The sequence below is a fragment of the Gymnodraco acuticeps genome, unplaced genomic scaffold (genome assembly GCF_902827175.1).
Source record: "Gymnodraco acuticeps unplaced genomic scaffold, fGymAcu1.1, whole genome shotgun sequence".
NCBI lineage: Eukaryota > Metazoa > Chordata > Actinopteri > Perciformes > Bathydraconidae > Gymnodraco > Gymnodraco acuticeps.
The window spans coordinates 107,397-121,800 of NW_022991538.1; the positions used below are offsets into that span (position 1 = coordinate 107,397).

The following is a 14,404-nucleotide window of genomic DNA, read 5'->3' on the forward strand; positions in this document are numbered from 1 at the left end:
ACTGAAAATGTGCCTGTCAACTAAATACTTTCCAGGGAAGAGATTTTCTGCACCAAGAGAGAAGTTGTTTATCAGGTATTGTGTTTTTTTCAAAAGGATTCTCATAATTTCACTTACTTGCACATAAAATAGGAAGTCCTGTACTATATTTCTGTGAACAATCAACTTAGACGTCTTTCTGAAAATTAATATATTGTTTAATCTTTGAAGGATATTGTTAAGCAACCAGGAACTTGGAGATCCCCTCCTGAGAAATGTAATGTGCAATCTTTCTCTCAGTAAGTCATCATTTTAATTCATACAGCCCAGGTTATATTTTCAAGAAAATAATTTAAAAGCCTTAATGGTTGAGGAGTATCTTAGAAATATCACATACCAAGACAATAATATTTAATTTACCAACACTATTGAATGACAGTGGCATGGTTTGGTTATATTAATAAGCAATGAGAAAGTACCAAAGAAGTGTAATTAGTGACCATTCATATATCAGGTAAACAAAAATGGATTGGAGCTAAAATATTTAATAACAATAATAAAATGTATTATATGCATAGTGCAAGAAACCCAAACTCTATAATAAAAGACAAAACGTTTTTTCCACCAACTTTATTATACAAATTATTTGTAAGTCACTGTCGTATCCAAGGGGATCAATGCATTGAACAATAACAAAAGGGTAGTTTTGAAATGTATAGTCATGAAAATAAATCCGTGAATTACCGGATATACTGGACACAGTCCCTGTCCATACAATTTACTGTTCGCAATGCTTTACATTTCTTGTGGCCATTAACCATCCTCCCTCTAAAATTAATTCATAATGGTAAAAACACACACAATATTCATTAATTTATTTCTAATAACTAGCTCTTTTGGCTAACTTGCCTGTGCGTTAGTTCTCAGATGGGAAAAATAAATAACCCCTTTAGTGTTGTAGGAAGCTATGGCAATAGAAAGACAACAAAATGTTATGAGTTTGGCACTGTACAATTCATTAACTACTAACACATAATTTTTTGAACCCTTAAATTAATGTCGAAGAGATCACTCAAAATATTCTGATTGTACTAGCTATACAAAATACAATACTTGCACAAATTAGATTAACCATTTATAAAATTGTGAATGATGAGTTTCAATGGATATGGCTTGTGAGATTTTACAGACTTTGCTACAGACCTTTTGTGGCTCTATTAAAAAAATCTAATACTACTGTATGTCAACTGTCCTATTTCCCTGAAAAAAGACACTCAAAGCATTCAGGTTTCCATCAGAGCTCCGTTTCTCTCCAACCTGTGTAATAAACATTCATCCGAACACACATACATTATGGCATCATGGGTTTCAGTGTGTACAATCCACAATGTTATGGGGTCATCTGTAGTGGAGACAGCAGACCGCCTCCAGTCTGGATAATAAACGTCTGTCCCTGTCCCGAACACACCTATCCCTCACTGGCTGTTAAGACACCGTCGTCTACACATACGTTTAGAAGGCTGCAGATTTTTTCAATAGATATTTTGAATACCCGAGTGGAAACCTAATTTCACTTGAGATCAAGAAGTCATAAGGCCGATGTCTAGGCACAGTACGTACATACAGCTGGAGAAAGTGGCCATAAAAGCATTGATGACCTTAAAATCCAGGCATTCTGTAACTGCCTCTCAATGAAATGGAGCTGGCATGCATCAAGATTTGGAATGTTTTTAAAAACTTGAGTTTATGACCATGAAAAAAAAAAAACTAGTCATGAGAATTCTAGTTATCTAAAAACAATAAACACTTAAATCCCACCAAGTAAAAGAACATCACATCATAAGATAATTGTTAATAATAACCATAACAGTTATAATAATTATTAATAATAACACTCCATCATATTCATAACAACTACATTTAGCACTGTGTATAGGAAGATTGTCCAAATGAAATCTGTGTTTCTGTTTGTCAGTATTTGATATCTGTATCCTTCCATATGACTGAACAAAAATCAAGCAGTAACAAGTTCATTCTTAGATCTGCCAAAATGATCTCTGATTTCATGTTGATACAAAAAATCCTCTCTCAATACAATACCCTCCATTGATCAGTCCCACTGTCAGCCGTGCTTGAACAGATTGTAAACTTTGAGGACACGATACAGAGTAAGTCTGTATCAGGTGCAAATATTGGGATAGATTTGTGTCTCTGTGCTTCTCTTTGAACTGTGCTTAAATTGCTCTTGTTTTTTGTACACATTAATACTTAATACAACATGACAATATCAACACAAAATCAAGAGAAAGAGATAGTATTTTATATGGACCACAGATATCACATACTACAGTATATAGGATAGGATAGCCCTTAGTATTGATAAGCGTTGTTATTGATGAACATTTTTTTTTCTCTTTTCTTTTTTTTCTTTTCTTTTTTTTTTACTCATACTGGCTGAAGTGCGTTATGATACAGCAAGGTCTTCCTCTTGAGGAAGGGGAGGGCTTCCTAATCATCCGAGTCTCTTACGGCATATGAGCCATGCAGGAGAAGGCCTCAGGTCGCCCTCTCTCTCCTGACTCAGAGTTTTTTTTTGGCTTGCTCTGAAGCCAATCCTTTGACTGTACAAAATATCTGCCTTTTGTAATTTGTCACCTGGTGAGAATAATAAAATGGTGATTGTCAGACCAGCTTCCTCTGTGGTATTTTCTTTGTATCTCCGTAAATGGCTTTGAAGGACAGTTGTGTAAGTGCAACCTCTGCGTCACGGTCTATTCATTTGTGCTCTGTAGAAAAACCTTTGCTCTTCGTTCACAACCTGCAATTAAAGCAAGTTGCCTCTTTATTGGTAAACTGAACACATGCGTCTCCTGGCTCGTCTATGTTTTTGTCAAGATATTTTTGTAATAACATGACAGATGGCTCTATTTTATTTGGTAGCCCAATGTTCTTACAGTTAGGTCCTGATCTATAGATGGGAACGTTAGGGGGGGAAATCACCCATAACGTTATCTAACGTCAGCTTACTGCAGTGTAACAGTGACCAGAGTGTGTCTCTCTGGAATTGGATCTAAGGTAACATGGAAAACTAGGCAACCCAGGCGTCAGATTGGTGATGTGGGTACGTCCGCGCTTTTAAAATCAGGTGCGGAGTCCTGCCAACAGGCTGCTGTGTCCAAGTCGCAAACAGCTCCCACCTCGGCCGCTCGTCATCAAAGGAAGCAACACAAAGTTTTGTCTCCCTGTGTCAGGATGAGGTTGAGTATCAGATCTCCAAAATCCCTCTCCAGGCACATGGTTCACTCCCGCTCCTCTGGTCCACCGGGCTGCTCACCCATGAGGTTCAGTTTAATCAATCAATGTTGGCGAGAGCTGAGCAGGTTGACAGTCCAGCAGGTAGTTGGCTCAATTCTCTGTTAAATTCTGTGATACAATACTCTACATGCTCCTCCTCTGCAGCGACCTCTTCTATCTCTATATATATATATATCCTCTTGTTCCCTATCTAATATGGCTCCTGAGTACTTTTGAAAAACATATAAAAACAAAATTATGAACGACACTTCGGTTGGTTTTGTTTCACCCTTTTTAGTCTTTCTACAAGTAATGGCACCGCTGTATATGGCAAACTTTGTTACAAAATATGGCTGACGTAGGCTATCACATAATTGTTACAGATATTCCCCACCTAGATTTTTAACCGATTAATCATATTTAAGCTATTGAATTACTAGATTACACTAATTTGAATAGCCTAAACACATTCTAATGTTACTATATTTTATACTTCTAGTTCTTGTAGTTATATATCTAATAGTTAAATGCAGAAGGGTGATCTACTCCCATCCCTTTGATGAGGGGTAAACTCTACATTAGGCACAAACCTCACACCGTCACCTCGTTTTTGCTCCCCGTCCTGATCCCCTGACTCCCTCCTGCACTCCCCGACGACCCCCCGCCACCCCCTCCTGGTATGAAATTTAGCTGCTCAATGGTGTTTTGCCTTTTTGCTGCGAAAGCCATCCTCCTGGCACTGTGGCCCCCTAGTGTTCCCGTTCCCATGACTACCCCCGCCCCGGGCCCCTCCCCCTGCCAGCCCATGTTTGCGCTCATGTGCCCCGTCATGGGCGTGTTCCTCTCCTGCTCGCGTCCGGACGTGGGGTGAGAGTTCATCTTGATCATGTGGTGTCGGTCGAGGGAGGGCGTGGCGCAGACGTTCTGCTGGGACTGGGCCTTCTGCTGGCGGGGCAGCGTGGGGACGGCCCCTCCCGTGTGGGCGTACGGATCTACGACCCCCATCCCACCGACCCCCATCCTTTCCTCCAAATGGTCCGGGGACATGAGCAGCCGTTCCTCTCTCTCCTGCCTCCCATCTCTTTCTTGCCTCCCATCTCTCTCTTGCCTCCCATCTCTCTCCTGCCTCCCATCTCTCTCCTGCCTCCCATCTCTCTCTTGCCTTCCATCTCTCTCCTGCCTCCCATCTCTCCCATCTCTCTCCTGCCTCCCATCTCTCTCCTGCCTCCCATCTCTCACATCTCTCCCATCTCTCCCATCTCTCACATCTCTCACATCTCTCACATCTCTCCCATCTCTCACATCTCTCACATCTCTCACATCTCTCACATCTCTCACATCTCTCACATCTCTCACATCTCTCACATCTCTCTCCTGCCTCCCATCTCTCTCCTGCCTCCCATCTCTCCCATCTCTCCCCTGCCTGGTGAGCGTCTGCGTGTTGGTGTTCTTGTTGGAGGCAACCATGGCTTTGTAGTACTGGTGTTGCTGGTTCTTGGACATCCTGGACAGTGTCCCTGTGTTACCTGGGACGTCCCCCATGTTGAGCAGCTGGTCATTGGGTTTAACTTTCCTGGGCTTGGAGAGAGTTTCGTAGTTGGGGTTGTACTGGGGCTCCGGGGGATCCAGAGGGTAAGGATTGGGTGTGGGTGAAGCAGGCATGCCAGAAGGCGGAGGCGGGATCCAGGGACGGACTGCGTGCCGGGGAAGGGTTCCTCTCCCACTCAGGGTGTAGTCTCCACCCCAGTGGAGGTGGTGCTGGGAGGACTGGAGGGCCGGCTGGGCGGTGTGGGGCCGGCGCTTGGTGGTGCAGTAACCAGACGAGTACTCATCAAGACCTTTCTCTGCAAGCCAAACAAAATGTCTCTGAATGTTGTTTATCAACACAGTCAATAGCATCAGCACATTATGACACGTCTTGCCCTTTGTGCCAAAGTGTCAAGAGTGTCACCGTGCTGCAGTACTTACGGGGAGACACGGGCAGACAGCAGGTACATTTGTCCTAATTTCTTGAAAATGAAGGTACTTACCGAGGCGTTTGAGTGAGGAGTATCGGTTGAGCTCAGGCTTGGTGGCACTCTCGTAGGAGGGCGGCAGCTGAGCAAGGTTGTGCAGGGAGTGGTGGAAGGCCGGCTGGGATTTGGTGTTGTTGTGTTTACTGGAAAGCAGGGTGCCTCCAGCTGCCAGCTGAGCATTGTTCATCCGGGGGGTGCGTTCTACACAGACCACAGGGGGAGAAAACGACAGCGTGTTAAATGAGATTTTCTCCTCTGGAGATAGCGCGCCACACGTAGCTGTGTATGAATCTGCGCACATTCAGACAGTCAGAATTTAACATAGCTCAACACAAGGAACCAAAGCTCCGACAATCATTATCATTGTTGGGATGAATGAGAGTTCTTTTGAGCTTAAATTAAACAGAACAAGGTAAATTAAGCATTATGGTGATTGCATGTAATTTACATGGGAGCCTAGCTTTCACCAGCTGCTTACCGATAGTCGCAGTGTGCTTGGGGCTGGTGCCTGAAGTATGGATGAAATTGTGCTGAATATTTCCCACTGCAAATCAAAAGAACATAAGGTAATCATCTCAAAATGGATGTCAGGCAGTTTCCAGTTCAATTGTCCTTTAACATAAAAGGATCAAGGCAACTATAGACATTTTGTATCTGCATATATTCACCTTCACATCATCTCTCATGCACAGAGTGTCCCCACATCATCATGTAAAGCATATGTATTTTAAGAGCATTACTCTTCAGATTCCTTTTCTTTTTTTATATAATGCCCAATGGATATAAAGATATCTTGATTATGGGACACAGAAAACGACCTGCGTTCACATGCAGACGTGACAAACACGCTGTGCCTCGGCACTCAGAGGATGCAGTTACAAAAGCTCTGATTGTGCTATTCACTAACGCTGTAAAAAAAATAAAACCTAAACACTCACATCTGTTGTCTTTGCTCGGCAGTCCTGGGGCGTAGAGATTTTTCGGAGGTCTCCCCAGTGTCCCAGTCCCGTCACCTACAGCCAGAGCCACACTGTTGTTTCTCTCATCTTGCTGGACAGGGCTCGATTGGTGCCGCAGCATGTCAACCAGGGCTCTAATGATGAAATAAACACATGCACAGGGTCGGCTCTAGAACAAATCGAATGGCGAGGCAATCATTTACCAAGGGGGGGCACACACTGCCGTCAACAACCAACACACAAACACCAACGCAACTTCAATTTAAAAAAACATGCTGTAAAGTGTATTTCACACACATTGCAGGGGTGTAGTGCTATTGTATAGCGCACCTATGACTTGTGCATACATGCACGGTTGTGGCACGACCACCAAAACAGAAACATATGGACATAGGCCACCATATAAAAAGTGTGCAAATGTATTTAGTATCCTATCCATGTGAACATGTTTTAGGTGGGGGTGGACCTAACCTCCTCTAGGAGGGTCTGGGGGCATGCTCCTCCGGGAAGATTATTTTTAAAATATTGAAGTTAAATGCATCAATCTGGTGCACTTTGAGAGCTAAATGAAGAGATCTATGGATAGCCTACATCTCTCAGCATCCATATGAAACAGAACTGTACACAGATTTACTTTTTCTTTATGGATATTTTACTAATAACTCCCCTTTTAAACGGTATTCTTGTGTTACTGTCCTATAGTATTTCATACCCGTTTTTCATTTATTCTCTTATTTTTTAATAACTATAATGATCATATAAAGGTGTTCCTCGCAAATACTTGTTTACATAAATGGTGACCAAACCGTTTGAGACCCACTGAGATAACCTACACTAAAGTGAACTATCTAAACACTGAGAGAGTCCTTACCCCACTGAGCTGAGGTTATACGATCCTCTCAGTCTGACAGGAGAGGACTCTCCTCCACCTTGGTGTAGAAACAGCTCTTTATATCCGTTAGCATAGCTAGCTAACCAGATGCTAACAACAACATTCCACGTTACCGCTCGCGCACTCACAAAATGCGCTCGTGCCACACACACACAGAGCCGAGCTTGAATGAAACACAGAGACCCAGAAGTAGGCTACTTGTACTGTACTGTATATCATTTTATTTTCGATGGCTTTACTGTATAATCAGTGTAACAGATGAACAGATCGCCACTGGGCTTTCATCTAAACACACAGCCACGTAATGATAACAAAACAAAAGTCGGGGGTCATTGGTCAAGCAACACACCAAGAGCAGCAGTGAGAACACCTCAGGCTGTGTTTTATATTTGTATTCTTTATTTCTGATGTATTTCACACAAAAAACCTTTAGTGGAAACGTTTTCACTTATATGATTTTTTTTTTTTTAAACGGCAAAGTGGCAAGGCTTGCCCACCCTGCGTTGGGGGGACACAGTGACTCATTTGAGGGGGCATGGCCCGCGAATGACCCCAATGACGCCGACCCTGCACATGCAGAAAGTGAAAACGAGATTAAACTGAAAATAAACGAATGGCTGCTGACGAACATTTAACATAGAATTTATGAAAACTTGCTTAGTCTTTTGTGACTATTTTCGTAATATTTTGCCATTATCAATATTATTCACAGGGTTTTAATTTGGATAGTATATTGGTAGGTAACAGATTACTCATATTCATGTGAGGATAAGTGTACATAGGTAATTTTATTTGAAAACACCTTGATAAGGATTAAAAAAAATATGTAGGCTATAGCTACTGTATTTTAACTGTGTCTTTTTCACAATCCCCAATTAGTTTGTTATACAATTGTTTACAATGATAACAGTGAATGAATTAGTAGGGGAAAAAAACAGTATTAATCGTTTACATTTTTTATGGAATAATCCGAATCCTCCATATGAGTCTACAACCATCATCCTCCACTACTGAAGCCAAAGATAGAAAATTGCAACCTGTACATAAATCAAAATGCATATTTTATTGCCAAGATCATAGGCCCTATACGAGATAAAAAGCCCAGAGGGATCCAAACAACCATGAATTCTGCAGCAGCCACTCGATGAAGATCAAATGTTTCATCGGATGACTAACAACATTATTCAGAGCCCAGAATGATTAATCTTGGCCATTTATGGAGTCATGAACACCTAAATTACAGTATTCATACGTTGAATGAAGTAACAGATCCAGCAGTGATAGTTGATGGAAAAGCATTTTTTTAAAGCCTCACCTGGGCATGTTGAGGTCCCGTTGGTTAGCTTCCTGTTGAACCTTGTTGAAGACCACCTTGATTCCCACGGCGACAGCCACCATGAACACGATCACGCCTCCAATGACGAAGCCTGTGTTGTGGCTCTGTTGCTTCAGTGGATCAAAGTCTGGGTCGGGACCTAATTCATCTGGCAACATCATGGGGTCTGTCTGTGGCTTGGCCCAGTCTGGAGAGTCATAGTTTGTACAACTTTCCTGATCCAGTTGCCGGGTTCGGTCTGGGCAGCAGAAGCGGTAGTGGCAGGTTCCACAGCAAAAGATGAACGAGTCCTTGGAGCAATTGAAAGAGGTGTCAATTTGTCCCATTACGTCATAATAACCCCGACATACATCAATCCATACCTCCACCAAACGGGGTGGTATGGGCGCTACCTGGGCAGCGCCTAAGGGAGGTGCAAGGGCCTTTGATGAAGTCACATTTTTGGGGAACATGACCTGGGGAAGGGGCCTCGGAAGCTCCTCGAGAAATGAGGCTTCTGGAAGTTTCTCGGGTGCTTTGGTCCTGCCTTGAAGAGCAGCTGGCCTGATGTTGGCCTGCATGGCGAGGAGCAGGAGAGGGGGGCCGCGGCTAGTCTTTGGCTGCTCGGTGAAAGGCCTCCCTGGGGGGTCCATTTGCTGAGGAATGGGGGACGGCGAGGTCTCCACAACAGTGGTGAGAGGGGCGGTGAGGAGGGAGAGCAGGGAGACAGCGAGGACTCGAAGATTGGTGGTGGGCGTCATTTTTACATGACTAAGAGATCTATTTTCTGTTGTTGAGTCAATGCAGTATCCACTTTTGCCGTTTAACCCACTAAAATGGCATGTGAAATATTCAAGTAGCATGTACAACCTACTAAATATTTATGATGTATCAGTAGTTTCATTCAGTAATGTTGGATGATGAAATTTAAAGACACTGAAATGTAGAAACTGCTTATTTATATGGAGTAATATTAGAAAAGGTCAGGAAAAATACAAATGAAAAGGTCTACCACTATAAAAACAGTTGGTAGGTTTTAGTAATTGTCGATAATGGTATTAAAATGGTTTTAATTTACTGCTAGAAAGGAACTCTGAATGCGTAATGACTTCATCTTTTGTCCTTTCAAGTCTAGAAGACTAAAATGGATGCGGCTTTGTAAAAAGGACAGATTGAAAACAACAATCTTCATGCTTTTAGTCCTTAATGCCTTGTTCCACACTTCCCGCTGAACAAAAGAACAAGTCTCTGACGTACTGCTGGATGGAATTAATTTGTAACCAAAAAGGCCAGTTAAAAGGAGTAGCAAGGATTTTCAATAAAATATGGCAGTCCTATACATTCTTACTGACCATGGCACTTGAACTATGGTCTATGGCCAGTGTTTTATCAAATGTAAACAATTGTACCTGTTTTATTCATTCCTGGACGACTGTTTCAGTCTGGCACATTCAGAATTGGCACTTATTTAAGCTGTAAGCAATTCCCTTCTTGAAAAATGTATGAAATCTATATTTCTTAATATGTATTTTGTAAACAATCATGAGATTAACAGACTGCACCACTGACGGAAAACGGCCAGTAATGATGCTTAGTTCTTCTGAGACACAGACCTTTCTCCATGATATCTTGTTCTAGGCACTCATCACATCTGTAGATACAATGTGTACTTTATCTCAATCTTGTCTATGATTGGATTATTGAGCATCCACACAGACTGTTACTGTGATTTGGCCGATGATGAATAATGAGGAAGGCTCAGTTTAGGTGCTAGAAGACGGTTGCAGCTAAAATTTAGGAATAAGCATAAAACAAGAAAATGACTCCCAGCCTGTGAAAAACATTGCAAAGTGAGGCAAACGTCACAGATTTTAAATGCTCCCTATTCAGCTTTTAGGCACAAAAAGTTACCCGTGTCATTCAACCGTTTTACTAATTAGATATGAACTGAATGGCACATTTTGTCTCCATGTGACATGTCTCTCTCAGTAAAATTATTCCTGATTTGTCTTCAAAGAATATCACTTTTGTTGAGAAATATGTAAATGTGTGAAGTTATTGTGTTGGAGGTGTTGGCAATAATAGACAGAGGCAGATCTGTCTCCCACAGAAATTATAATTACATGTAATTATCAAAAACGTCCCTATCTGTAGCGGCGAATGTAGGCACAGATGGGGGAGACAGAATGCTGAAATCACAGAGGGCTCCACTTGTTTCGGTTACATGCTCCTCTGACCTTCTGAGGAGAGTTCGGCAAAGGAAGAACGAGTAACAAAGACTCACTTCCCCCCACTGATTAATGTTCCAAAAGTGTTTTTCCGTCCTCTCTAAATGTTCTGCTTGATTTCCAGAATTGTCTTCAGGTTTGCACGTCGATAAACCTGTAATGCCAGAGTGTCCGCTGTAACACAAAACGAGAGGCATGGTTAGAAAGAAGCCCAGAGACATCACTTATTGACACAAAACAGTCATTTTTAATAATTGCATTGTGAGGTACCGAGTGTGTGTTTGTGTGCCTGTTTGGTTGCGGGAGCTCCTGAAAAGCCAGTGATGGAGAAAGGGAGAACGAGAGCAGAGGGGTAAATGCAGGGTAGGGATTTAAATGAGCATAGAGATTGTGGCGAGCGGGAAGAGCCAGAGGTATAGATGCAGAGACGACCATGAGTGGGAGGGCGGTGTGTGGGTGGCACAGAATCAAGTACATTTCTCCCAGCACTTACCAATACAACATAGAACATCACACAAACAGCACAGCCAAGCAGATCTGCAAATACAGTCAATGCCACACACAAGAAGAGTGCAGATGAAGACTGTAAATCAGCTGCTGTTGGAACATTTAAAGAGGGATCATGTGAACTGTTAAAAGGCTTTGTGTGCATGTGAGAGACTGTAGTACATTCTGTAAACCTAATGTAGCAGTCTCTTTCTCTCTCCTTTATTCCTCTTGCTCTCTCCTTCTCCTCTTTTCTCCTTCGTTCTGCCTTTTCTCTCTTTCTCAGATTCTGTGCGTGGGTTGAGGCAGCTAACTCTCTCAGAATAGCACTGCAGCTCTGTCTGTGTGTGAGTGAAAGAGGCAGTGAAAGAGAAGGGAGGCAGAATCCAATCTACACCCATTAGACAAACCAGAATTCAAAGTCACATCTGCCCGTCTCTTGCTCAACAAGATGACCCTGATGCCTCGCCGCTAAACTTCCATTACCATATTTTGTGCTCCGACTATACGTTCACATGAGGATTTTCTGGCCAATATGTCCAAACCACTCCCCTGATGAATATGTGCAAATACAACAAACGGAAATTCAAGATAAGAATTTTAAAAAATGCATCCAAAACTGTTAAGTCTGATACAACATCTGTCCAGCAAAGTGACTTAACGTAGAAAAAATATCAAATGTTATCCTGTAGGCATTTTCTATGCTGTGCTGTTGAAGCAATGCAGTAGAGAGGGAGATAGAGTGAGCATGGGAACTAAAGGGTGAAGGGCAACACATTCAGAACTGTGAAGATGCATCCCTGGGTTGCACTGCCACTGGAGGGAGAAAAACACATTTCCACTGTTTCCTTTCACTGCAAGCAATTCTATCCACGCAAATGAGCCAAACGGCTCCCTTTACTTCCATTGCATGAAGCCGGCTGTGCAGACGGCTGGGCATGCAACAATTTCAACAGGTGTTTGTTGGAAATGAAACAAAATGGCCCCTTTTTTTCTCAAGAGACGCTGTTGCAAAAACGCTGTAAATCAATAGCGAAAAACACCTAAATGCCAGTCATGCTGATGCAAATGGTCAATTAATTACGGGGGAAACAGCTGAGAGCAGCTTCAGTCCTTCTTATCAGTGAAATATCTGCTGCGCAGTGACTTTGCATTTGGACAACAACTCAGATTACAATCCATATAGCCTACTTTGTACGGTTAATAAATTGCAACTTGCAAACGACAAGCATGCGGGTTATGGAAATTACTTGCATGTATTACGAGGCTAAGAGTGCGTGGGTGTATCCGTGCCGGTGCGTGTGTTTGTGCGTGTGTGTGTGTAGTCCGGTTGGATATGTCGGTCTAAATAACAATATGATGATAATGTCGCAATGTGCAGTCAATTAAAGTGTCTAAGTGATGAAAACGATGCCTGCCCAGCACAAAGCCTACAGATGTTTCTGTGGCGCAGCTTTCATCCAAATCTTTTTGTTTGACAGTGTCCAGCTGATGCGTCTAAACACAAGCCAAACTAAATGTTTCATACAGACAGAAACACACAATGAAGCTATCAAACAGTTGTGCGTGTAATTCGGTAAATTGGCGTTGCATGAATAGAAGGTGCATAATGTCGTGTCTTACCTGTGCGTTGCTCTGGGGTTTGATGGTGTAGAATAGCGCTGAGAGCCTGCGCACTGTATCCCAGCGTCTCTCTGATGGTATAGCCTGTTATTGTTGCACAGGATGATCAGGACAGCTTGAACTGTTGCTGGATCTGCCACCTGTTTAAAAGGTTGTTTTTTTTAACAGTGCTGCATCTCTCTATGATGTGTCTTCATCAGGCTATTGGTAATCCAATATCTTGGCAAAAGGAGAAAAAAAACATGAGCAGGAGAGAGAGTGAGAGCCCGACGAGATGTTCTGAGACATGTGACAAGGCAATAAAACTACAGGCTTGGAAAATTCCGTTTGTTGTAGCCTACAGCACAAGTTATTGTGCAACTATCCCGGAAAACACGCCAAAATGCAGGTGGTCAAAATAACGAAAGGCGTCACCAAATAAAACAAAAATCCTCCAATTGAACTTTTCTCCATCTAGGATCGAGTGAAGCTGTTTCCCTTCATAGTTTCCAGGCGAGATAGGTTACACCGCCTAACTGCGACTAGTCTGCCGGGAGGGGGGGGGGGGGGGGGGGGGGGGGATCTGTGATTGGTCGATCAGACAACTACTGATCAGGCTCCGCGCGGATGGTCATTAGGCCCATTCAACTGGTGGCGTGCATCTTTATTCCCCTCCATTTAATCTGTTTTTAATTGACTGACTCTGAAAATCTGCTATAAACATGCTCTGAAAAAAAATAATGTCAGGAAATGAGCTTCCGTAGATAATCATAAAAGTAAAACGCAGAGTTGGAACAATTGCTTTAAAAATGTGGAGGAAAACTTAACATAATTCAATTAAAGCAGTCGGTAATTTCAACAGAAGAAATCTGAGATCCAAAGTGTGTTTTCTTTGTGTGTGTGTGTGTGTGTGTGTGTGTGTGTGTGTGTGTGTGTGTGTGTGTGTGTGTGTGTGTGTGTGTGTGTGTGTGTGTGTGTGTGTGTGTGTGTGTGTGTGTGTGTGTGTGTGTGTGTGTGTGTGTGTGTGTGTAATGTGTGTCTGAGAGATAGAGAAAGAGAAAAAGAGAGACATGGTTGCCACAGCAACTGTGTCATTATGTTGGTGGCAATTATGAAAGCGATGAAAACGGGGAAGGAGAGAGGATTGGCGCAAAAGCTGTAACACTGGAGCGTGAACGAAACTGTCAATTAGACCCGGACGTGCATAGAGATGTCTTCAAGTTAAAGACGAGCAGGACGCATGGAGATGTAGTAACGTGAAGGTAGGAGTGAAGGACACGCAGTGATGCAGTCCTGTGTCAGAGATGAAGTTGGCATTTGTTTGGCTTCATCCCACCGTCACAGTCACTGCCTCCTCACGAGCCTCAGCACATGAATGAAACCGGATTTTGGGTTTTCTGCAGATTGAAACTGAGGAGTGTGTTACATCAATTGAATTAGTGATCACACATTGCGGGCCTACAGGATGAATCATAATTAATAGCATTACACTGTAGTGAAGCAGGAAAGCCAGCAAGCATTCCCTTATACAACACCGACCGAAGATTCATATCATTGAACATTTAAAATATGTTGGTTTTTTTTATAACAGCAAGGAAAATGACAAGCATGGATTGGTAGACATAGAGATTAGG

At 42.6% G+C, this 14,404-nt stretch overlaps 1 protein-coding gene across 1 annotated transcript; it reads right to left on the bottom strand.

The window, feature by feature from the left end:
* Positions 1-594: 594 nt before the first annotated feature.
* LOC117533442 lies at positions 595-13,318 on the bottom strand. The gene is made up of 6 exons (XM_034197184.1): positions 12,792-13,318; positions 8,455-10,856; positions 6,227-6,381; positions 5,767-5,832; positions 5,304-5,489; positions 595-5,117 (listed from the first exon to the last, which is right to left on the bottom strand). Exons 2-6 carry the CDS (start codon positions 9,315-9,317, stop codon positions 3,865-3,867), a joined length of 2,523 nt encoding a protein of 840 aa, XP_034053075.1. The 5' UTR covers positions 9,318-10,856; positions 12,792-13,318; the 3' UTR covers positions 595-3,864.
* Between the last annotated feature and the right edge of the window lie 1,086 nt (positions 13,319-14,404).

What these genes read in the sequence shown, in the direction of transcription:
- LOC117533442 (XM_034197184.1), bottom strand. Translation starts at nt 9,317, where the DNA reads ATGCTACTTGAATATTTCACATGCCATTTTAGTGGGTTAAACGGCAAA. An exon ending in CGGGACCTCAACATGCCCAG is followed by an intron (nt 6,382 to 8,454) that starts GTGAGGCTTTAA and finishes TTTCATCATTAG; the next exon opens with AGCCCTGGTTGACATGCTGC. An exon ending in GCCGAGCAAAGACAACAGAT is followed by an intron (nt 5,833 to 6,226) that starts GTGAGTGTTTAG and finishes TTTGATTTGCAG; the next exon opens with TGGGAAATATTCAGCACAAT.